The sequence below is a fragment of the Punica granatum genome, chromosome 4 (genome assembly GCF_007655135.1).
Source record: "Punica granatum isolate Tunisia-2019 chromosome 4, ASM765513v2, whole genome shotgun sequence".
NCBI lineage: Eukaryota > Viridiplantae > Streptophyta > Magnoliopsida > Myrtales > Lythraceae > Punica > Punica granatum.
This window is the reverse complement of record NC_045130.1, coordinates 1,028,636-1,054,135: the sequence shown is the minus strand read 5'-3', so window position 1 is coordinate 1,054,135 and position 25,500 is coordinate 1,028,636. Positions and strand designations below refer to the sequence as shown.

General features: G+C 38.5%; 4 protein-coding genes across 4 annotated transcripts; all 4 read left to right on the top strand.

Moving 5' to 3' along the window:
- Nucleotides 1–219: 219 nt before the first annotated feature.
- Nucleotides 220–1,296, top strand: LOC116205468. Its single transcript, XM_031538087.1, has 2 exons — nt 220–482; nt 593–1,296. The coding sequence occupies exons 1-2, from the start codon at nt 352–354 to the stop codon at nt 1,062–1,064; spliced, it is 603 nt and encodes a 200-aa protein (XP_031393947.1). The 5' UTR covers nt 220–351; the 3' UTR covers nt 1,065–1,296.
- A 641-nt stretch (nt 1,297–1,937) lies between these two features.
- On the top strand, nt 1,938–4,501 carry LOC116205551. Its single transcript, XM_031538179.1, has 3 exons — nt 1,938–2,088; nt 2,176–2,367; nt 3,776–4,501. The coding sequence occupies exons 2-3, from the start codon at nt 2,237–2,239 to the stop codon at nt 4,215–4,217; spliced, it is 573 nt and encodes a 190-aa protein (XP_031394039.1). The 5' UTR covers nt 1,938–2,088; nt 2,176–2,236; the 3' UTR covers nt 4,218–4,501.
- A 227-nt stretch (nt 4,502–4,728) lies between these two features.
- LOC116205550 (lysine-specific demethylase JMJ706) lies at nt 4,729–9,466 on the top strand. The gene is given in 10 exon segments (XM_031538178.1): nt 4,729–5,495; nt 5,641–5,764; nt 6,000–6,378; nt 6,573–6,726; nt 6,812–7,031; nt 7,235–7,288; nt 7,373–7,452; nt 7,548–7,825; nt 7,945–8,747; nt 9,075–9,466. Coding segments are annotated over 9 exon segments (2,079 nt in total). The 5' UTR covers nt 4,729–5,495; nt 5,641–5,761; the 3' UTR covers nt 9,183–9,466.
- Nucleotides 9,467–18,458: 8,992 nt separating this feature from the next.
- LOC116205795 (probable transcription factor KAN2) lies at nt 18,459–24,096 on the top strand. The gene is made up of 6 exons (XM_031538453.1): nt 18,459–19,646; nt 19,823–19,899; nt 20,768–20,813; nt 20,932–21,094; nt 22,959–23,016; nt 23,379–24,096. The coding sequence occupies exons 1-6, from the start codon at nt 18,911–18,913 to the stop codon at nt 23,496–23,498; spliced, it is 1,200 nt and encodes a 399-aa protein (XP_031394313.1). The 5' UTR covers nt 18,459–18,910; the 3' UTR covers nt 23,499–24,096.
- Nucleotides 24,097–25,500: the final 1,404 nt, after the last annotated feature.

Below are 25,500 nucleotides of genomic sequence, written 5' to 3'. Positions count from 1 at the left end.
CATCCCGAGCTTGCCGCTTAGACCAGTGACCTCCTCGCATGGTATAATTATTAATATAGTAGTAAGGCAACGGCTCGGATTAGGTCAAGGTTCAGCTAGATCAACGGCTGGAGATGGCAGGTGCTATTGGCGGGTTTTTCTCTAGAGGAGAACGCAGAGAAGAAACAGGAGGGAATTGGGGGAAACTCTGTCCTGCAACTTGCCCGACACGAAAAGCTTCTTATCTGAATTTGTTTATAGTATTGCAGAGCTTCGGATCATAACAGTCTTTTCAATAGAACTCGGGGGACCGTATTTCATCCCGGAGAGGCTGGAGCAAGCTTGAGCACGAAAAGAGACTCGTTGGGAGCTATGGTGCTGTGGGAGATCGCATTGGGCACTGCCTACTTCCTAGGGCTGAAACGTACTTATAGGTTGGCTCTGAGGATGCAGAGGAAGCTCATTAGCCGCAAGCACCCCAAGACCCGTCTATTTCTTCAGAGGTAATATGGTTGCTCTTCTGTTTCTCCGATGGTACAATCGATCTCCATTGCCCTGTGGTCATGCTGTTGGAGATAATAGTTCAGTTCATGTCTCGTTTGACTCTTTGCAGGCGAACACGCGCAGTGTCTGATGCAACCCTTAAAGCTCACAGATACATTCAAGAAAAGGACATAGGAGTGCGTCGTAATCTTGGCAAGTGGATCCGGCCATGGCTCCACCGGATAAAACTGTCAGCTCGGGTCTATGGATCTTCCGCCCCGGGATCTGGCAGCAATTCAAGTCTGAGCACGAGCATAACTGAGCAGATCAGAAAGAGCACCGCTAGCCAAAAATCTCTAGGAAGGACGTTCAAATATGGTGAAGCTTACAGGCGTATGCTCAGTTCAAGCTGGACCATGAGGTCTAAGCCATTTCAACCGATCGCGATGATGATGGGGCAAGCGTGCCCAGCATTGGGTAACCCGACCCAACAGAGGCATTTGACCTCGAGCCGGCTTGAACTCCCTGGACAAACACACATTGGAGGGAAGTGGGATGGAGTAATTCGCAAAGATATTATGCAGTGGGTGCTGCAGAAGTGAAATGCTCCCATCTGCAAGTGCATGAAGATGAAGCCATGAAAGCGAGAGCAGGGCTATGTTCCGTCTTTGTTAGTCTTCCCAATCCCCTGATTGGAATTTTTCTTCCTTTTTTCCCCTTCGTATCTCTGTTGCATATTTTCTAGAAACTTTTTGGAAAGACTAATTAACTGGTGTTTGAAATAAGGACTGATTGTCATTGTCTTGTCCACCATGGAAATGAGTGTTGCAATGACATGAATGTTTCTGAACCTGCGAACTTGCCGAATTATAACGTGTTGTCATGGTACATTTTGACAAGGAACTTATAGCAAAGAAGTGGAAGCAAGGAGATATCCACGAAACTTGTGCACTCAGCAGAAAACAAGAAGAACGAATGAAGAGAAAAGATTGACAAGATTCATAACCTCAATAAATAAATGGATTTACCGTACCGGTTCAATAGATAATTTTTCACTGCTCTACTCACGTTTCGTTTGGTCTGGCCCAACAGATTTATTTATGCTCATGAACCTTCTAAATTGAGCCGGATGGCCTGCACTTGACTCATCCGCAGAAATGAATCAGTCGATGATTGATATCGGAGGAAGTTAAACTCGGACGCCATTTGATAACAAAGCTTAGGCAAAAAAATAAAAATAAAAATAAAAAATTGATCGATGGGCTTTTTCTGGGGCCCATTCCGAGCTTGTCGCTCTGAGACTGGAATCTGGAGAGCGGGGATCTCCTTTCGGGTCGAGGTATTATCACGTACTCTCTAGAACACCAAAGTCCGGTGCATCGGAGGGAGCCAACGGTCCAGATTAAGTCGAGATTCAGCTAAATCGACGGGTGGAGATGGCAAGCTGCGATCGGCGCGGCGGTGTTTTCTTCTCACTAGGGGGAGCGGAAGGGAAGGGAAGGGAAGGGAAGGGAAGGGAACGCAGAACAGAGGAGGAAGAAGAAGAAGAAGAAGAAGAAGCAGAAAGACGTCACCGCAATCGAAATTTCTGGCGGCTCCAACGTCCAAAACAGACAGCACCAGGAGGTCCGTATGAGGGAGAAAGGGAGACTGAGAATCTCTTCTAACTTGCCCAAGACGAAAGGCTGAATTCGTAATAGTATTTTTGTGAAGCTTCATCTCGGACAGGCAAGGGCTAGCTCGAGCACGAAGGGAGACGCCGCGTTTGGGAGTTATGGTACTGTGGGAGATCACATTGGCGACTGCCTACTTCCTTGGGCTGAAACGCACTTATAGGTTGGCTTTGAGGATTCAGAGGAGGCTGATCAGCCGTAGGCACCCTAAGACCCGTCAATTTGTTCAGAGGTAAGGTTCCTCTTCTGCTTGCGTCCCTGGTTATTTGTGAATATACATACACGCGTATGGGGGATGATGCGATGGTGTCGGATTTGAGTGTGCAGATCCTATTATGTGATGGATCGTATCATCGTACGATATGATTGAGGCAGGACCTTCTTGTTTTAGCTGTTCACCGCATTGTTCTAAAGAGAATTTTGATTGCGTTCTTCAGCTGCCAATGCCATTGCTCATTGGGAGTTAGTGTTATGAGTGTTCTAAGGCACATTTCATGGTTGATAGGGACAATGTTCTTGTTCTCACCTGCAGAGAGTTGGTTTTGTGCTGAACTTGAATGCAATGGAATTGTTTAAAAGTGGCAAAGGTTCTGAATGGAAAGACTAATCTTCCTAGGAGATGGCACTGATAACTTCCTTCAACTAAATCTCTAGTTTGTATCCTGTGGTTTGTTGGATCGGTTTACAGAAGAAAATGTTACATATTTCTGCCATAAGCCACTAATATGTTGCTGTGTATTTACGCTATCTGGTTCAGCATATTATGATCGAAGACTTTACGAGGCAGATTTTCTTCCCAGTTCTGGAATGGACTGGGTCATTTGCCAAGGTCGTCCCAAGGAAGCATTATTTGCCTTGGTTTACATGAATGTTTCTAGTTAACTGAGTTTAGTTCTGCTGTCTGGAGATATTATAGAGTCAGCAGATTGTGAAAGTACCTTAAATTTTTACTATGACTAGTAGTTCATGCTGTACAATAGTCTATTATCGCTTGATATCCTTGTTTAACTTATGGTATATAGGATTCAGCATTTGACTTGATGTAGTCTGTGATAGAGTCTTGAGAGTTAGCCTTTCGCGCTTCGTGGGTTGGGAAGTTTGATGAGGTAATCCTGTCCATTGAAAAACTGATTACTATCGTGATAATAATTTACTCAAACCTAAAAGTTACCATGTTTACAACTCTACTGTATTCCATTTTTTCACGGCGAGGCCTCAAGGTTTTGGATGCCAATAATGCAGTACAGGGGCAAGTGTCTGAGTTGATCATCTTCAGTATGGGTTAAGAATTGTGGAACGATGTTATAGGTCAGAACACACAGCCACAAGACTATATTTCTTTGGGTGCACATGCTGACTAAATAGATCGTGTCTACCACAAATTGACTTTATGTAAAACCTTTTTCCCGTATATTGCATACTTCATCTCTAGTGTAGAGAGTTTGTCTGCTGGTTTGATAGGTCTGACCTTGCAATTTGTGAATGTTACCTTGAGCCAATCAGTCGTATATCCTGTAAAATTGAATTGTTTTACATGGGACATCTGTCGTAACCTATTATGATACTGGTGGGCTTTCTGATCACCATCTGTTCTATCATCACTGTTTGGTCTTCGCCATGTCTCATTCAACACATTGCAGGCGGACCCGTGCAGTGTTTGATGTGGCCCTTAAAGTTCACCGAAACATTCAAGAAAGGGACATTGAAGTGGGGCGGAATCTGGGTAACCGAATCCTGCGATGGCTGGACCGAATGAAACCGTCAGCTCAGATACGTGGATCTCCTCCACCCAAGTCCACGACTGATTCAGGTCCAAGCATGAACACGACTAAGCAGATGAAGAGCCCTGCAAACCAGAAATCTCCTGGAAGCTTCGGTGTTCCCAGAAATGGTGAAACTGATAGGCATATGTTTAGCTCGAGGGTCATGTGGTCCAAGCCATTTCCAACAATCTCAATGATGATGAGGCCAACCAACCGAGTTGGTAGTCTGACTCAGTACAGGCATTTAAGCATGAACAGGCTTGATAAGTGGGATGGAGCTATTCGCAAAGATATAATGCAGTGGATGCTGCAGAAGTGAATGAGATGTTGTTATGTTTGTATATCCGATACCCCGAAGGTAGAAGAAGCAAGACTCGGGGTTTCTTCGTCTCTGCAAGTCTTCGCTTGGCTGGAAATTTCTTTCTTTTTCCTCCATGTTCTGTTGTGCATATTCAAGATGCTCTTCTCGGGGATTTCTTGTTTTCTGGAATAAGGTCTCGTTCATCCCGCGTTGGGAATTGGATTGTTGCGGTGGGCATGAAACGATTTTCCTTTCCTTAAGATTCTGAAAGTGCTTATTAGAATCCGGTCTTTTTCTTCTCACCAGCGATGGATCTGATACTATGTCACATGAATGATTATGATACATGTACTGGACAGACACGTGGTTTCAATTCAAAGCTGAGAAACATTTGTACTGGTGCTTACTTTTGGCAAAGGCAGAGAATCTTTTCTTAGTAGCAGGGAAAGAATGCAAGTTCCTTGCGTGAGGAGGATGGGCCGTTTCTTATTTGCCAATTTTCTTCCACAGCATTTTTATCGATTTTATTATCCTCAGAAAGATAATGAGCAAAAGGCATCGTTTCGTCTCTTCGCATGAAAAACATGACGAATAGTTCAGCCGAGGTCAAGCAGTGTCTAGCCTCACCTGATATGTGGCATCGCAGTTGTGCGGACCAGTTTCTCTTACTCTGCTAACCGTTGAACAGTAATTGGTGAGCCTTTACTATCTTTGGGCCTTTATTCGATGGATGTTCATGGGGTTTCACATTTCCGTCCCATAAACAGGAGAGAGAGAGAGAGAGAGAGAGAGAAACCGACAAAAAATTGGGGCAACCAATCACATTCGAAGAACGAAAATCTCATGGCTGGCGGCCGGCACTCGACAGACACTTGGCGTAGGCGTCGGTTCAAATAGATTTTGGTTAAATTGGAACCTCATGGCATTTGCCCCGCTAGTACTCAGCGGTGCACTTATATATATATATATATCCATTTCTAAATATGTTGGTTCACATAGATTCTGCTTAAACGGAATCGTATGTCCTTGACATCCCCTCGTAAGAGTACGGGCGTGTCTGGTGATTAAAAAACCGCCAATCCTTCCTTGGCTGTGCCGCAATAAATTTTCCGGCAACTCCTGAACTTCCGGAGGCTGCCAAGACGCCTAGGAATGGTGACAGTTAAAATAAGACACCTAGCGGTGGTGTCCCAGGAAAGAATGATGCCCTGAAGCGTCACACCGATTCGTCACGTTAAAACTGTTCACCGTCGCCTCCATTTGCCCCTTCCCCCAGTCTAGTCAATCAGTCCAGTGGTATTATCAAACACCATCACTTTCTTCTCTCACCTTCTTCCCGTTCCATGCATTCTCTCGAACTTCTTCTCTGCTCCTCTCCCATTCCAGGTATCACGACTCTACATTTTCATTGAACGCCATTATTCTTTCTTTCTGCTTGCAGAGAAGGCGAACAGTTGGCGTCTTCCCTTCCCGCCTCGAGTGCTGTTATCGGCCGAATTTGGTTCTCTTTTCGGGGAGTGAGGCGAGAGACTGCCCCCCCTCCTCCCTTCAAATTTAACAAGATGGTGAGTTGATCTACATGCCAACTTTGCTCGTCATCCGTTGAGTTTCTTATCTGATCAGAACATCCTTAAATTCCACTTTCTTTCAAGTGATGAATGTGGTCGAGTTCATATTTGAAAAGCTTCCACCTTGTTTGGATATTGGGGAGGGATGTCCTTTCATTGCCTTACTGTGATTCAGAGCCAGAGTTTTTAGGCCTTCTGCACTTTTAATGTTATATCCTCTGCTTCCTGATAGGTGGAAGGAAGGATGTGTTCGTCTAGAGAGGCCAAAAGTGCGGAATCTCTGAAGCGCAAAAGGCCTCAACGAATGAAAACAGATCAATGTGTCATTGAGGCTGTTAAGCTCGCTAGTACGCCGACTAGAAGCTCAGGAGACGCACCAAGAGATTCATCATCATGTATTATGAAAGCAGATGTTGATATGCTGTCCAGGAAAAGTCGTGCCTCGACCAAGAAGGATGTTTTCCCCAAACAGAAGATGGATAAGTTTGATGTTAAAGATATGGAATGGACTGAAAAGATTGCTGAGTGCCCTGTGTACTATCCCACGAAAGAGGAGTTCGAGGACCCTTTGGTTTACTTGCAGAAGATAGCTCCAGTAGCTTCAAAATTCGGTATTATTCCTTTTATGTCAAGAAATGTATGCAGTTGGAAGTATGTTGTTCTATATATGCGGTTGTCATCTCGTGCCTGAGCACCCCTACCGCTTTTTGCTTATATACGAATCATGAAATAACTTCACATCCAATTGAAGCTAGATTGTTTTTATTAGTCACGGTACTGAGAACAAATCCTTTTGTTTTCTCAGGTATCTGTAAAATCGTATCCCCTTTAACTGCAGTTCCTGCTGGTGTTGTTTTCATGAAGGAGAAAGCAGGCTTAAAGTTCACAACCAGATTACAACCTCTTCGTCTTGCCGAGTGGGATCCCGATGACAAAGTCACCTTTTCTGTGAGTCGAAGGTGAGTTCCTTCATCACGAGTAATTTTGAGCTTTTTGGTCGGTTTATTCTTTATTTGGTGATGAGAGAAATTTTATCCTTTTCAGAAATTATTCTTTTCGTGAATTCGAGAAAATGGCGAACAAGGTTTTCGCTCGTCGATATTTTAGTGCTGGATCCCTTCCTGCCTCCTATGTGGAAAAGGAATTTTGGCACGAAATTGCCTGTGGAAAGTCGAGAACTGTTGAGTATGCTTCCGATGTTGATGGTACTGCCTTTTCATCTTCTCCTAATGATCCGCTTGGAAGAAGCAGTTGGAATTTAAAGGTGTTGAGTTCAGCCTAAATTCAATTTTCATCACTTCTCTTCTGGGATTTGTTTAGCTTTCTATCCAGAACACGAACCACCTCTTCCAACATTGCCTGCGAGACCTGCTGTAGCTTCATGTTCTTTTGCTTTTCCTGAAATGTGCATAAGTTTTACCAGAAAATAACCTCTGACTGTGCTTTCAACATTGTTTGTGATATCAGAATCTTGCACGGCTCCCAAACTCCACTTTTCGTCTTTTGGAGACTGCCATCCCGGTACTGAACAAATTATTCTTCTCGTATAATTATTAGAAGATATTTTTCAAGATGTATGGTGAGCTGATGCATACCATTCGGCAGGGAGTTACTGACCCGATGCTTTACATCGGGATGCTGTTTAGCATGTTTGCTTGGCATGTGGAGGATCACTACTTATACAGGTAGACATAGTCGTAGCTCTTGCTTCGTTTCCTTCAATGTAGCTTGCTTTCATTCCTCTCTCTGATCTGTACTCTATCTGTTCATGCTTCTCCAGTATTAGCTATCATCACTGTGGAGCATATAAGACTTGGTATGGTGTTCCTGGTAATGCAGCTTCGGATTTTGAGAGGGTGGTTAAGGAGCATGTCTATACTAATGGTATTCTGCCCGTGGATGGTGAAGACGGTGCATTTGATGTCTTGTTCGGGAAAACAACACTTTTCCCACCTAATATTCTCCAAGAGAACGGTGTTCCTGTCTAAAAGGCTGTGCAAAAGCCTGGTGAATTTGTGGTAACATTTCCCCGAGCATATCACGCTGGATTCAGTCACGGTACGACGTATCATTGTTTAGTGTTTTAATGTTCAGTTGCTGTAGTTTTTATGGTTTATCTTCCTCTTCATCCTTCTGACACAAGATGGAATTTCTTTTTCTCGGGAATTTTCTTTTAGGTTTCAATTGTTGCGAGGCAGAGAACTTTTCGATTGGTGATTGGTTTCCTTTTGGTGCACTCGCTAGGAGGCGCTATGCAGCTCTTAACCGGGCTCCTATCCTCCCTTACGAAGAGCTCCTCTGCAAGGAAGCTATGCTTCTTTCTGCGAGTTCAGGACTCGAAGAAAGCTCATGCTTTTCAAAGGCAGAACTGGATTTACGTCGCTGTATTAAGGCTTCTTTTGTGAAACTGATGCGCTTACAGCATCGTGCCCGCCAGTCATTAACGAAAGCGAAGACTTTCAATGGAATATTCCCAGTTTCACATGGAACTATACTGTGTAACCTCTGCAAACGAGACTGTTACGTAGCTTACCTTAACTGCAAATGCTATTCGCATCCCGTTTGCCTTCACCACGGTGTTCCATCAATGAAGTCACCTTGTCGGAGTGATTTTGATCTCTTTCTGAGGGATGACATCTTGGAATTTGAGGCTGAAGCGAGGAAGTTCGAGCGGGAAGAGAGAAGATCCAGAGGGTCTCATCAGAAAGACATCATCGATGATGATGGGCTCGAGTTTTCTAATTTGTTTGACAGCATTAGTGGAGACGAATATTCAGCGTTTGAAATATCAGGATCTCATCCGTGCTACGTCACGTCTCCAACTCCTCTCAGTGCCATCCCCGCTCGAGATTCATCTATCCACCGTGACTCTCTTGCGGGTCCCAAGGTTAGGCCAAGCTCAGATCAGCGAGATGATAGTTCAGATTCTGAGATTTTCAGGATCAAACGCCGATCTTCAGTGAAAGTGGAGAAAAGAAATGTGAGCACTGCCCCGTCTTCGAAGCAATCCGAGTGTCAGTTATTATTGTTATGATAAGGGGTAGACTTCATTTCTGTTGGGACGGTTTCTCTCCTATGTGGAGAATGGGATGGGTGCTGGAGGTAAGGGGACAAGAACATTGTCCAACGTGAAAAAGTTGAAAGGATATTCATGAGTTTATAAGAGATAAGGGTCTAGTAACCTATTAACTGAAGCTTTTGGGTTACGAATGGGCTCGAGTCCGAATTAGGTGCATGGATTTTTCCAAAAAAATTCCAAAGTCTTAGGAGTTTATTCTGACTCCCTTAAATTTGCTTCTGTAAGCAGGAAAAGAAAAGAGTGAAGAAACTCGGAGGAGAACTTAGGAGCAGGAATGAGACGACGGCGACGAATAGCTTGCTGAAAAGGCAATCCCAGTCAGACGCCTCCAAATGAACACCGAGAAGTTTCAGCAAGAGCTTCGACTTTAATGCTGTCGAGGAATCTCCCTCATTAAGATGCTTGGTCGAAACGGCTTACACTCGAAAGAGGTGGCCGAAATTCTTAAAAAGGATACTAGATCCTGCCCTGCCTGATTAGTTTCTTAGGTAAGCCAACAACAGGTTTAGGCTTTTCCTAATTCTTTATGCAGTCCTTGAATATGTTACCTTTTCCCTTTTCTTGTGACGTTGAGAAATCATTAATTGAAATAAGATGGAGACTCGACGAGTAAGCTTTTATTCCCATTTTTGGTGAATGGCGAGTTGACTAAAACATGTTCTGCATACAATTCTTTATTCTTGTCGGGTTGGCTATGCCATGTATGCAACTTTCCCTATGATTTCGATCAAGGGTCCTCCATCACTATCCTTCGTCGACTTCAAATGCTCCTCCTATTATAGCCGTGATATAGAGTGTTGACAAGCCATCAAAATGTCATTTTCCGGAGGATGGATCCCCGATCGATGCCAGCAACCGATCAAATTCTAAGTGAGGGATGAAATCATGGCGTTCATTCCGCTACACAAAACTGAAGCATGGGGACGGAAATTGACAGGATCAAAGTTCAGGGACCATTTAAAACTGGGCCGGACCCATCAGTTCACTCTGAAGCCCGACAAACCAACCTCGGCCCGAAAAGCCAACGCGGTCGAAGATGTCAGTTAATCTCCATCTCTATATAGTTATGATAACCCCATAACGTGTATTAGTAAAAATTTTAGAAGCTTAAAATATATATAATTCTACACCCTCGGTTTATACGCAATTTGGAGGGTCGCATTCGGAAGGACCGAGAATTTCCGGAAGACACAATCTAAGAGGATTGAATGATATATACTTTATAAAGATTTTCATGGAAATTTCATCGTAAAAGCAAAGGTCCATGGAAGAACAACTGGAAGCATAAAATGAAAGGAAGAATAGAATGATCAGAAGGGGCAACAGAGAAAAGAGAGAAAAGGAAAAGAAAAGAAAAGAAAATCAGCATATTATAATTTCATTCAGCCACAAACCCTTCTTTCTTCCAACATATACATGTCATAGTCTTCAGAAAAGATTCAATATGTCTCATCTTTTTGTGTTCTCGTATTAGTGTTAAGAACAGGATATATACTATGCCGTAGCCTAGCGTGCTAGCTATTACATAATATCATATTTATCTTGTCTTAAATAGGGGAAAAAAATAATATGAAAAAGCAACTTCCCACTTTAAGACTGACTGGGAAAATTAGAATTAAGAAAAAGGAATGTTGATAGATAAGAAAAGGTTCCTTATTAGCATATCTATTGTTCTCATATGTGGAAAAAGCGATTTGCATTCTTCCTTTCATTAGCATTCTTCCTTTTAGCGTATTAGGAATTTTTCGATATACCCACCTCATTGCATGACATGAAAAAATACCAGTAAAATTTTAACCAGCGAAAACATGACCCATAAAGCATAAGAAATATGAATTATGGGCCATGATTTGCTTAATTATAAAAGCTTTATTATATAAAATCAATCAAGATTTTCTTGAATCTCTCTCAACACATATTTATTTGGAGAATTTTTATCGGGTCACTTCTTCCACTGTATATGATATTAATTAATTGTTATACTCACATTAAAAACTATGATATAATTGTCTAATCATTCAATAAAGAAAAGGAAGGAACTTTATGCATGGTATAATCTTATAATAAACCAATTAAGACATATATGCATGCTTTTCAAAAGGTGAGGGCGAACCGGCACCTAACTATGCGTTCGTGATTGAACCTAATGTTATATCACATAGTACGAACAAATTGGGCGATTACTATATCCTTTAATCTAAATTATGGCATTTGGGATCAGTTAATTTACAATAATGTCTAGCTATAGCTATATATTTTAAAGAAAGTTACACTCCGTTTGGTTTTACAATTAAATTTTTAAAATTTTAACTTTAACTCTACTCACTACACAATAAAAATCAACAACGCAATTATTATTTTTCCATTTTTCTTCAATTTTTTTAACCATTCAATTCAATTTTTAATACTAAATTCTCCCAACTATTCATTATTTTTACCATAATTCAACAACACAATCATTATTTTCTCTCAACTATTCATTACTTTTTCAAAACTCAACTTTACTTAACTCTAAAATTAAACACACCAAAGTTCTGTTTGAGGTAAATACAAAATCAAAGTACTACTTTTCCTAGCTCGGTTGGTTTCTTTGTTATACTTTTGTCAGATTATGATTAATAACAAAAGGCGGAAAATCGGAGACAATACATGGTGAGAGGGTACATGAGAAGAACTCGATGCAAATTCTGCTGTGATGATGAAGTGCAAAAGATTCTGTACATAAATTCGGATGTGTGTGTTTGCGCTGTAAAAACAAACTCATAGATTTTGCAAGAATATTTTCTTCTTTCTCTTTTTCTTTTTTGGATCTATAATGAAAAAAAAAGTGAAAAACGTGATATATATATATATATATATATCACGAGGTGACATTTAATAATTTAAATTTCCAGGGAAAGCAAGAGAGGATACTATCCCCCTTTTATCCTCATTCACACCTGTGCAAGAATTAATCTTCTTATCAATAATATAACATAAAGAGATTTTTTTTTTCGGAATGCCCCTATATCCAGAGGCCCAACCGGTTCTAACTAATCGAGTTTGAACACGATTGATCTACTAAGGGGTGGAGCTCTCCCAATCAATGATTTTCCAATTCTTTTTTTTTCTTTTTGGCTATTTTTTCAGAGAGGACTATGTAAAAAAGAAATAATGATGAGAACAATTGGTGCCATATGAATAATTTATTTTGCTCCATTTAGGTACTAAAAGTTAATTTAAATTAAGATATATATATATATACACGCACACATATTCTTAGATAAATATAGGAAAACGAGGGTGGAATTTGTAGTGCATTAATTCTGAAAATTTTTGTTACATTCAGAAATACTAAAGCATAGACGCTCATATATAAATATACATATACATATACATGTTGATTGATTTGACAAGAATGGGGGATGGCCACATTAATGTCAACTCAAGTTTAAACCTTATCTGTCGATGTTCTTTCCAGTTTGCACCCCAAATCTCTAAAGAAAATTTGTTTGGAAGTGCAATGGAGGATTGAATAAGCGCATTTTCATCATTTTTTAAGAGAAAATAGTGTTTGATAAACATTTTTCATAATCATGATTTTGACTAATTTTGACAGCTATAAACGTGATTTTCTTCAACAAATTAATAAGCGTATATGAAAATTTCTATTTATTCTTTATTTAAAACACCAACTTTGATTTCAATAATTTTAAAATAGTGTCTCCCGATTACTTTAGTTTATTCTAAGATTAGTACATATTTTTTAGCAATTCTATTTCAAGATTTTCACATCGGTAAAACACTCCCAAAATCAATCCATAGTTTGCATAACATTTGCTGGATTTTTTTTCTTTTCGGTCATAAGGGAAGTACATGGGTCTAGTATAATGAAATGAAAATATTAAAATATCTTAGAAAGGGGCACAAATAGTCTCACAGCAAGAATCGAACTTATAACCTCTTATTTGACAGATAAAAATATGCATCGCTGCCCTAAACTTTTTTTTTTTTAATGGAGTTCTTAATTTTCAGAGTTTGAACTGATGGGAATCTTACTCTGGCTTTTATAGGTCAAGGTTTAATTAAAGCGGTCAACGCTCCTTGAGCCTCCCTTCACCATGATGTTTGGGCTTGAGCCCATTTAAAATGTCGCTCACTTCTTTTAATTTCTATATTCTCTTTTCATTCATGGGAAAGAATCTAGATAATGGATTTTCTATCGGGCGATGTCCTGATCACCTTTTGTATATTGATTAATTCATTTTATTTATCCAATCGCTTTTTGTGTACCGATTAATTCATTTTATTTATCTACATGAATAAATCTTGATTTGCAGCTTGAATACAAGAAAATCCAAACCTAAAGGGTTCGTTTAAGTTCATAACTCTTAATCAATTACCAAATAATTATGTAAACAATCTCAAAACACCACGGTCGACCGCCCTAACTAAATCGAGCATGTTACTCTCTTTTTTTTTTAATGAATAATAGATGGGAAACTATATCATTGCCTTGTAAGCTATTTCTAGCTTTTAATACATCTTTTTGTCTCTCTTATGCATAGCAGTAACTAATCATATTAATGGAGCTTACAACAAAGGCATCGTAATTCCATAACTGATGGTCATGTGCCCTACTTACAAATTTGGATCTCCCCTTTCAGCATCTAGTTATAAAATTAAGCATATGCCTTCAGATAATTGTTAAAGCTAGGGCTAAGCTATATATATATAGCTCGTGTCTCGTGAATTAATTGTTTATTAATTGATCATGTATCGTAAGACATATGAGGCAACAAATTGCACGTATGTCAAGGGGATTGTAAATAGCTTAGTCGAGACCCCAGGAATTTAACTATTGACCAAAGTTACGAAAGAAAAAAACGACATAATTTATATATGAGAGAGATTCTTAGCCACAGCTTAAAGAAAGCTGAGCAAGATCAGATATACACACAGGGCTAATAAATGGGTACGAATTCCGGGGCAGACAAAACACATTAGATGCTTCCTATCTACATTTTCCTAAAATAAAAATTCCCTTAGAACACGGAAAATTCAAAACCCCAAAAATCTTGAAACCGAGGATGGCGTGTAGGGTTTGACATTGATCAGATCAGTATGGTCATTAAATAATGTTCATTGCCTTAATGATTTTTCCAGAAAACGAAAATGTCAGTCCTAAGCTTCTGTTCTACGTCGGTTCTGACAACAAAACCCAATTAACTAATGTCTTGTGATTTAGCATTACAAGCATCCGGCATTATGGTTTAATTAAGGACAAACATTTTATATACATGCACGCATATATACACGAATATATAATATTCACAATCTATGTTCCAATGCTGTCAGTAACCCTAGGTGGACTGCTAATAATAATGTTAGTATATTATGTAAGGCATTAATTGCCAATATGTAGTTGCGGGCCATGCACCACAAAATATGCTATTCAGCAATTAATTAATTAAAAATTTAATTAGTTATCATTTTATAATTTATTAATGTAATGATCTTCCCCCTGCATCAAGAACTTTCTATGCATGTAGGGATCATATGCATCAAATGTCTCTTTTCCGCTCCATGCATGCGGAGATTCCCCTGCTGTGAGAACAAATTAGTTTATGAGGAAGATCCTTGCATTAATTAATTGATAGCCCGGAAATATTTTAGTGCAAGATTTCAGTTTGAAATGCAATTACCTGATGAAATATTTATTTGTATGATTTTTTTCTCCTTGAAAATTAATTTCTAAAGAAACAAAAAAAATGGCTCCACACCACTGACCCACTGCATGCTGTGTAGGCACTCCATAACTTGACCCATTCCCAACAACTGGGTCTTGGCTGGACATAATTTTCATACACACACATATATAATTACAATATTTTAGGCATATATGCGTATGTGTAGTTCCATAAGGATATATTTCCCAACATAGCTTATGCTTCCTTATATAGATCTGTATTATATGAACGAATTAAATATATAAACATGTATAAGAAAAATTCTTTGAAGATATACAGTTTATGTTAACTTATAACTATATCCAGCTGAGAGACAATCAACTTTCAATTTAGAGGTTGGAGGACCCAACTTGAAAAGCTCGAATTTAAGGACTGATAAATCATTTTAAAGACAGATGGATCCGCAACTGAGAGACAATCAACTTTCAATTTAGAGGTTGGAGGACCTAATTTGAAAAGCTCGAATTTAAGGAGGACTGATAAATCATTTTAAAGACAGATCGATCCACAGCTCGCCATAACTTGATATGGCTCAATCGGGCAAAAGCTAGCCTTTAATATTTTTTATTGCTTGCTGTCAATCGGGCGCGCATGAAGGGCCGATCGACGACAGTCATGTATGAGGCAGTAATTGAATGAATGAATGGTTAGCATAGCCCAACCGACAACCGTGAGGGGGGCTTTGCTTTGAACGTCAGGTTGAATTGGCTGTGGGGGACCCTCTCCCAAAAATCACTTTAAATTCCATAAGGCGAGAGAGAGTTTCCACACGGATATATATGAGATAAATATATAGACACCAAATTAGGAGAGGGCCATCAAAAGGAAAGTTTTACATAGCAAAGGTTTGAGAACACTTACCAATGCTCTTGTTTTATAGACAAAAGGCTTCTACTCATTAAAGGCTCAGTCCTTATCTTTCCATGCTCCCAAGTATACTGATTCTACCCTTTCCATGTAAGGGAAAGGCAAGAAAATTTAAAGATCGTTACATATATACGTATATGGCTTGTTTCTCACAAGCTAGTGAAATAGCATTGCTATATCTTCACTAGACATTCGAGACCCTAGCCGGGTCTAGCATATATACCTTTCGAAGCGTATATTCAATAGAGCTCTGGACCTTGTCGGAAATGTGGTCGATGGACCAGTTACAAAAGATATTGGGTTGTCCATGCACTTCCTATGAAACCCAATTATACATCTGTATAATATGTACCTTTATATGCATAGCAAGTTAATATTTCTAAGATATATATATATATATGCTCACATGAAATTTCAGAGAGCCAAGGCTCTTTTTTTCCTTGTTTAATAGAAATAATTTGTGTCTTAAATAATTTCCTCTGCGAAGCTATTCACACTTCTTTTTTCTATGTTATTGCTAGCTTTTTCCCGTTCTAAACTACTTTAAAGGCATTGTCTTTCTAACGTTTTCTTTTTGTCCATTTTTCTTCACCTTTATTTCTTAATTATTTTTTTGGGTGAATTACATTCCTACTTATGATGATGATAATAAAAATAGTTAATAAATTATATTTCAGAGAGGAGAGGCAACTTAGTTATTATAGTACCAACGTGAATTAGTTCAAACAATTCGGAAATTTGTTCCGCTTAAGCAAGATCTCAAGTTCGAGTATTATGAATGCAAAAAAATCAACATTGGGAGAGCTTTACTTAGTGGATTGACCTAACTTGACTATATTAATCGGGGTTCAATTGAACTTCCGGATATCAGAGTTTATACTTAGTTATAATAGTAAATATTTGAGAAATTTCGTCGTCGTCCTGTAAGAAAAGTTTATTTGCTTACCGTAAAACCGTTGCTTCAGAAGCAAAATCTCCTTATAATTACCCATTATTAAATGATAAGTTAATAATCGTCCGTAATTGGATTGATGCAACTCCATGATATTACAGAGACTCTGCCTTTAGAAACGAAGACATCTGATGCGTCCATCTTAGGCTACACTGACACCATCCATGTAAATCACTCGTACGTATGGAACGCTTGTGAGATATTAAGGGACGGATCCAAGTGGGGCGCCAAGGGGCAGTCGCCGCCCTTGGACTCGAAAAAAGTTTACAAATTTGTAATATATTCTAATGAGTTTGATTTTTTTTTTGGTATCGAATTGTTATATCTAGCCTCCTTGACTTTACGAATCAACTTTTTCTTTGCGTTCTCTTTAATTCGCCCCCAATTTCTAGATCTGTCCCTAAAGATATATATAGATGTGTTGGCACGTAAGGTGTTATTATTCATTTGCTTTTCCTTTGTTGTAATTTAGTCTATTGCGGGTGTAGGATTTTGTCTATATAAAAATCTAGTTCATAAAGCTTGTACGATCCATCATTTTTGTTATATATATATTTATATATATATTGTGGATCTTCTAAGAACTCACACCCATGAAAATCTTATATATAATAATATTTTGTTCTCGCGATATTAATATAAATTAGACATTTTGAATAATTATAGATAGGCGATCTAAACCATGATAGGGCAATATCTGTGAACACCTACGTGATTACTCTAAATCTTAGAGAGGGATGTTGTTAGACCTGAGATTCAAGCCAAGATAAAGAGAGAGAAAAAAAAAGACAAAAAACCCCCCATTGTGATTTAAGATCGAGACAAATCACACCATATTCTTTTGTTTGAGACAATTAGCCCCCTTGTGGTTTGCTCCGTTAGACATAGGAGTTACGGCCTTAATTTTTTTTTTCTATTTTCAGTCCTCAATCTTTATTGTTTTAATCATTTTTGTTCTAAATTTTTTTTATCATTCCCATCCTCAACTTTTCATTTTATTTCATTTTAGTCCTATAAAGAAATCGAAAGGGAATGAGGGGTCGGGGTCGCCGCTTGACGGCCCCAACCCCGAATCGACCGAGGACTCTGAGTTGGAGGTCCCCGGTCGATTCGGGGTTGGGGCCGCCAATCGGCGACCCCGACCCCTCCTTCCCTTTCGATTTTCTTTATAGGACTAAAATGAAACAAAATAAAAAGTTGAGGATATGAATGATAAAAGAAAAAGATTTAGAACCAAAATGATTAAAAGGCTAAAGATTGAAGACTGAAAAATGAAAAAAAATTAACGCCGTAACCCCTATGTCTAACGGAACAAACCACAGTAGAGCTAATTGTCCCAAATAAAAGAATATGGTGCAATTTGTCCAGATCCCAAATTACAATGAGGATTTTGTCTTTTTTCAAAAAAAAAAACACAAAAGATGCAGAGTAGTCATAAAATTGCTCAAATATCTGAGAAGAGACATCAGCCCTCGCTAGATTTAGTTTTCTCTTTGACAACATGATAGAAAAGTGTGGGGTTAGTTCAAAAGGGTAAGTATGAGTTGTTGTGGGCACAAATGCTCTAGTTATTTCGTTAAGGCTTGCCATAGTTTTTATTTTTCCACTCATTCAACTTCATAAAAACAGAAAGAAAGAATGAAAAATAAGATATAAAAATCATGATATGTGATGCAACTAACAAATAATAGTCACTGTGGTTGGAACTTTAACTGCAATGTAAGAATTCGAAACCAACTGAAACACTTCCTAATCAGGGCTAATTAAACTCATAAGTCCCTAATCACATGGGGAGAGAGAGAGAGGAGAACTCAGTAATTAATAGTTAAAGTAAAAAATAGGAATCAAGTCCCAGAACTTTGATTTTCTCTTTCGCTCATCTTTCTCCCACCTCGTTTTCTAACCCAAGCGCCCTCATCTTTCTCCCACCTCGTTTTCTAACCCAAGCGCCCTCATGCTTACGTCCACAAAAAGGATAAAAGAAGGAAAAAAAAAAAACTGTCTCTCTCTCTCTATACAGTCTACTCCTTCAAGTGTCATTTTCTCTCATATACTTCACACAAAAGAAACAAACCATTCACTCCGTACCCTTGTCATTTCTCTCTCTCCCTCTCCCTATCCGTCCCCTCTTCTCTTCTTCCTCAATTTCTCTGCAGCTACTCCTCTCTCTCTCTCTCTCTCTCTCTCTCTCTTCCCCCTTCTCCCTCCCATGTTCTTGATCTAACCCAGCCATATCAAAGGGAAAGAAAGAGCCCAAACACCCAGTTTTGTACAACTTGCTTGGACCATGCTACTGATATGCACAAGTCAACAGCTAGCAAACCCTAGACTATTGTTTTGATTCCTGATAAGCTCTTGCGGCTGATTAGGTCTGGTTTGGGGTTAAGCAGCAGCAGGAGGCAGGAGGAGGAGGAGGAGGAGGAGGTAAAGCTGATAATCAGGAAGGAAGAAAGGACAAGGAAAAGAGCACAAGGGGCTGTTTGGCCAGTACTTGAAGGGACTAGCTAGGAGAGAGGATGGAGCTCTTCCCAGCACAGCCTGATTTGTCCCTTCAAATCAGCCCACCAAACAGCAAACAAGCTCCCTCAGCTTGGATGGGTGGTACTAGAGAGGAAGGGGTTGATTTGGGCTACTGGAAGAAAGCTTTGGACCACTCTTCTAGGAGCTCCAAACAAGACCTTAACACCGTCACTACTCCTACTACTTGTTCTAATTCCTTCGAGCTCAACTTGTCGAATAATAATGTACCGAGGGTTTCTCTTCCTCATCATCTTCATCATCATGACCCCAACCCCAAGACCTCTTCTTCTTATCCTCATCATCATTCCAGCAATAACAACAATAACATCTTCCAAATCCACTCTTTGCAACAAAGCCCGCTTCCGGCCCCTTCCTCTTCGCAACATCGGTTGATTACAGGCCAAGAGATTAATGACTTCTCGATACCCATAAGAGGGATCCCAATCTACAACCATAACTCCCCCAATTTCCCGTTCTCTCGCCGACACCACACGAACCCCCTTGTGGATTCGTCCCCAGACATAGCTTGCACTAATTATTCCAACGGCGCCGTGAACTCAGTCCCAGGCCACAGCACTTTCCAGTCTCACCACCATCAAGGAGGGTTTATGAGATCGAGGTATCTCTCGAGGTTCCCAGCCAAACGGACCATGCGGGCCCCTCGGATGCGGTGGACTACAACCCTTCATGCTCGTTTCGTTCATGCGGTTGAGCTATTGGGTGGCCATGAAAGTATGCCATCTTTTTCCATACTCCTTTTTGTTTCATTCCACGGACAGAATCCCTTGCTTCGTCGATTTGTAATTGACCTAAAAAATCTTTAACCAAATCTATTAGCTTGAGAGGATGCAATTCTTTTGTTTCTACTCCACTAATTTTCTTTGAATTTGTGTGGGGGTCATGTTTAGGAGCAACACCGAAGTCGGTTCTTGAGTTAATGGATGTCAAAGATCTCACACTGGCTCATGTTAAATCTCATTTACAGGTAAGCGAGTCCAGAATCCCTCTCACTAATTCTTCTTTTATAGATATAAGGTCCCAAGTATTTATGAGAACTAACGTTAATTAGCTCTTGTTCAAAGTATAGTGTGATTTGTCATTGTACAAAACTATCTCATATATATGTACTTATGCGTTTCTTCATATGAAAGTTTGAACAGTGGAAGTTAATGTTTCAAATTTCAATGTTTCTATAATAATGGTAGGAGTGATCTGAGGTCTCTTTCAAATCCTCAGCAGTTCCTTTTACTACTTAGATCTCTTTGTCCTGAAAAGCTATTAAACAGCTTTCTGCATGGAAGAATGAGCAACCTAAGCTAAAGCAAGTGGCCAAACCAAAAAAAAGAAAGAAAGAAAGAAAGAAATTCAAGGGGGAAGAGGGGGAGAGAGAGAGAGAGAGAGAGACAAAGCCCGAGGAATTCAAAGTGAGTCGTAAGCCAGAGCCAAGCCAAGCCAACTCTATAGTATGCATATTCTATTTCTAGTGGGGGTATATTAAACCAAAAATGAGAAATGAGGGCAAAATTAATATTAAAATGGAAAAAAAGAAAAAAATGGGAGAAGATGCAAAAACACAATTTTGCTTAAGTGCTCAGGGGATGGGATTTTGTCTAGGCACATATCTCCGCAGCAAATGACATTTCATCGTCTACAACTCCTTAATTAGGAGAAATATTTATATACCATTCTTATGAATGGTGGTTCTGTACTCGGGCCTATGCTATGCTACATTTTCGAGATACTGATCATACAACGGTTGTGCATGCAAAACGATTTCGCTGTTTGCTTAAATTAGAATTTGTAGAATGATTATACGGACTACATACATTGATGGGAAAAAATATATAATGCAGATGTATCGAACTGTGAAGACCACAGATAAGGCAGCTGCAACCTCAGGTGTGTCTACTATCGCCTATCTCTCTATTAAGTCACAGATAGATAAATCAGTAACATTAATTGTGTAGCTGTAGTAAGACCATTGTATTGGTTTCCTTTTCGGTTTTTTTTTTAACAGGTCAAATAGACAATTTTGACAACGGGTCATCTGGAGACAGTACCAATGAAGATTTGGTGCTTGAAATACCAAACCCAAGACGGCCCGATTTGTTGGTTCAACAGAGACGATCCAATCACCAAGAGAACGGTACTCATCGCGTACTATGGAGCAACTCCTCGAGGTAACATCTTCATACTCTCAAGTTAGCTCCGTAGGCGCGCGCACACACACATATATATATATTTATTTATTTATTTATATAATGCAATTCAACATAGTACCACTTACTTATTATGCATTATCCAGCTAGATGTCAGGTTGTTCTGGTTTACTTGAGTTATGAATTTACACATTATATTTGCAGTATGTATTTTTTTTAATCCTCTATAAGTGTTATAATAACCATATATGCGATATTAGTTAAGCTCTAAAATATGCCTGGTGCATGATTAATTAACAGGCCGTCTCATTGTTAGAGCATATGTAATCACTCCAATTTCTTGATCCTAGGCGGCACGACTGCCCTAATTAGGATTACTATTACTCTGTCTGAACAGAGATGAGAAGAACCTTTGCTTTTCTTGGAACAGTTCTAGTTAAGAATGAGATGCCTGAGCTTCTAATTGATGGTTTATATATATATATGCATGACTATCAGATCAATTTGCAAGCACCCATTCCATATATAGGATAATCGACGAATCCAACGATCTTATTTATCTCAGACTTTCCATTGAATATTTTTATAAGGATTTGGAGCCTATATACATATATATTAACAAGGATTTATATATATATATATATATATACACATTCTTGTTCTCATAGATAAAGCAGGGAATCCTTTAATTTGTTTCTCTGGTATTTCATTTCCCTGTCAAAAGATATTGCATGAATGGAAGCTTTGACGTAACTGTGTTTCTTTGTGTTCTCTAATAAAGTGTCGGCTTAAACGCATAACAGGTATCACATAACACATATATAATATCGATATGGTACGACGCAGTATGTCTATTAATAATAATAATTATTATTATTATCATAATATAGAGGAACAGAATTCTCGTCCATATGAAACCTAGTCGCGTGAAGAATAAATTTAGGGAGAAAAACAAGATCGTCAGTGATTCTATTAGCTTTTGTCCTGTCTGCATGCAACCACAGGAAGAAAATATAATACGACTGATTATGGGCAGATCTATGATACATTCATTCTCTCCTTGCACCCAAACATTATCGCTTGAACTCTGCTAGCTAATAATATCTCAAAATCTTCTCACGTAATAAAATGAATCTCTACATTCTTACGAGAAAGTGGGTACAACAATATTATCTAGAACTTTTTGTTTGGTATATATATGTTTGTCGAGGTAAAAAAAAAAATTCTTCTTTTTATATGAGTTCAGCAATTGTTTTTACAAAGAAAAAATCAATTTACCTTGGGAAGATGGAGAAGATCACTTTCCTGTGGATTCTGTGGGCTCTGATTGGGGAATAAATGCGACCCACTAACAGAAAACTTAATGCCAAAGCTAAATCCCTTTGGTTGGACCCATTAAAGGAAACTTTGGTCATAAAGCTCTTTTGCCCTTCTTTTTAGCTTCCTTGGAGTTCGTAATTATATATATGTAAATATATATATTGGACCTCACATGCCAACAAATACGTGTGTAGAGCAATATTATGCAACTCTATCATCAACCGAGGAAAACAAAAGTGAATAAAGGATAAAGTGTGTAATTAAGTAGTCAAAATTTCTGTCGTAATGCATCTTTGAATGTATGGATCGTGATAATATTTTGGTTCCAGAAAAGAAACAAACAGAATTGTTTCCAGCTATAATGTTCTTAATTGGTGTTGGAGATCACTGGTTTGGCTTGTGTTTTTAAGAATTTCTCTATGAGGTTTACTTGTTAGTCATGCATGTTTTCTTTGATGCTGAGACCTGAGAGTCATTCATAAAAAAGAAAGAAGAGTAATAGGTAAGGCTTCCTCCATCAGTTAATTTTCTCATCAGGATTTATTGGTTTGATTTTGGTCTACAGCAGGGAAGCTTGGTTAAATGGAAAACCATCCGGAGGAAATACGATAACGTCTATCGAGGTACTTACCAGATTAATTACACATACGTTTTTGAACAATTAATGTGGGCAAAGAAAAAGTTTATACTTCATACCCAAAAAAGACTTGAATAGTTTATTTGATCCAACGGAGTTAGATGGCTATACATTGCTATTTTCTCCCTTTCATTGTCGAGCCATTACTAAATTCTTGGAAGCTATATATGTCATTATCTTCCGGCAGGCAATGTTAGGATGTGAATACTCAACTTAATTAAGTTCTTTACTCGAGTTTACTTTAACTATATGCGTAGCTGTAATTGCATTTGTTCCTACATATTACATATTTCCCATATTCATATATGCATTTTCTTTTTGTAATTATTTTTCGCTTCTGGGTTGTAGAATGAGGTGGATCGGAAGAGCTCAAGCTACGAGAGAACATCAGAAGGAAGTTCGTCCAATCTGTCCGGGTCAAGCCCCAAGAGACCCAACCTGGAGTTTACGTTGGGAAGGCCACATTAATCATCATAAATTAATTAATTATCATTACCAATTAATTACTTTCTTCTTTTCCTTAATTTCTCTAAACTTTTCCTTCAAAATTTTCTGACTTTCTTTCTCCCACTCATTTTCACAATCATTAAGATGGCTCGATCAATCTCTCCCGGTTCTTGGGCTGGTAAAAGAATCAGGTTCTTACCCTTCTTTCCCTCTGAGAAAATCAATGAGGGTAGAGAGAGAGAGAAAAAAAGCGAAAGAAAAGATGAGGAAAAAGAGGAAAAGAAGGAAAAGGAGCCCAAAGAAGGACAAGGAGACAAGAAAAGTCAGAAAGCAAACAAAAGTAGGGAAGAGCAGATAAAAGCAAATGTGTGATAGATGCAAATCAAACGTATATTATATTATATTATATTATATATTCTTATATTTGATATAAGATTATTATTATTATTATTATTATTCCTACGTAAATATTATGTTGATGAACTCTAAATGATTTTGTATACTTTAACATCAATCATTGATCACAGTGACATAGCTAGAACTAAGGTAGTATCTCTTTTTTTCCTTTTAAATTTATGTAGGCGGATGATCCTCATTAATGAGAAGGTTTTGTGTGAAACGGTGGTACCACTTAGGATTATATTATAAGACACATAAAAAATATTATTTTTATCAACAATAAATTATTTTTGACAACAATAATTTTTTTTATTTACATAATAAAAATCAAAATGACGAGCCCTTATTTACTTGTGGCATTACCCCATGGTACCACAATTGCATACAAGACTTTCTTATCATTCACATAACTGATATAATATATATACCAAAACATAATATCTATTTTCCTTTTTATTGATATATTCTGTATCTTTTTTCTCTTTTGCTGGAAAGCAATAATTTTATCATCTTTCACAAAAGGAGTTGAGAGTAATCTCTTGTCACTCCCACTCGTTTTCACATGCTCTACACTTTGAGTAAAGGAAAATATATATGGAAAAAAAATGATGAGCCAGAAAAATGTTGAAGATAGTATTCACATATTGTAAGGTCCCAAAAAGTGGACGAAAATAATTATACAAGGAACCATACCCAATCCAGCAAGCTTATGATAATACCAATATCTATGAACACATAGATTATATGTATAGTTCAATTTGGTGGTTCAATTGATATGTGCATTATAACTAAATACGGAGCTTGCAATTTCAGACACTATGTTTATCAATTTTAAAGCACTCAAGCATGAGGATTAATCCTTAAGAATTACTACTATACTTCCTCTTGAAAAGCGAAAACTCTGAAGTTTAATTAGCACCTCATTCAAGAACATAATCAACCAATGTGTCCTTCCTAAGCAAAAAACTTCAAAGAGCATGATGAGAAATATATATACAAATGCAAGAAGCATAAGTCGCTTTACATCCGATGCTTCCAAGTCGATCACATGCTGCAACCAGTACTAGTAAAGTACTTAATTTGACGAGTGATTTCACTTCGATGAATAATTTTCACGGTCACAAAAAAATTTGCACGAGCGGTCTCAAGATTGGAGAATATTCCGAGGCCAAATCAAAAAAGATTTGGGGGTTTCATCATCATATACGTGCCCCAGTTAGTGTAAGACAAAAGCGACACCAGGCAAAAGCCAATGGTGAGAGATCTTGGCAACTTCTGTCCTCACTTTCGACAGGATAATATATGTATGTTCATAAAGACACATATAGGTAGAGTGTAGTGAAGCAGAAACAGCATGGTTGTTTATGTACTTCACCTTCTCAAACATCATTGATTATGTTTTATGGCTGATCCACATCTACAACTGCATTTGGCTAAGCCTTAATCAAAACATATACGATAGTAACACAGATTGTCAGTCTGCATGCAGTAGAGATCAGGACACAAAAAAAAAAAAAGGATGTCTTTCTGTCCTTCAGCAGCAGCAATACAAATGGAAAAGAAGAAGGATGATAGGCATAAGCCAGAGAAGAGCTGATCAGTGTTATATCAGATTGGGGTTTCA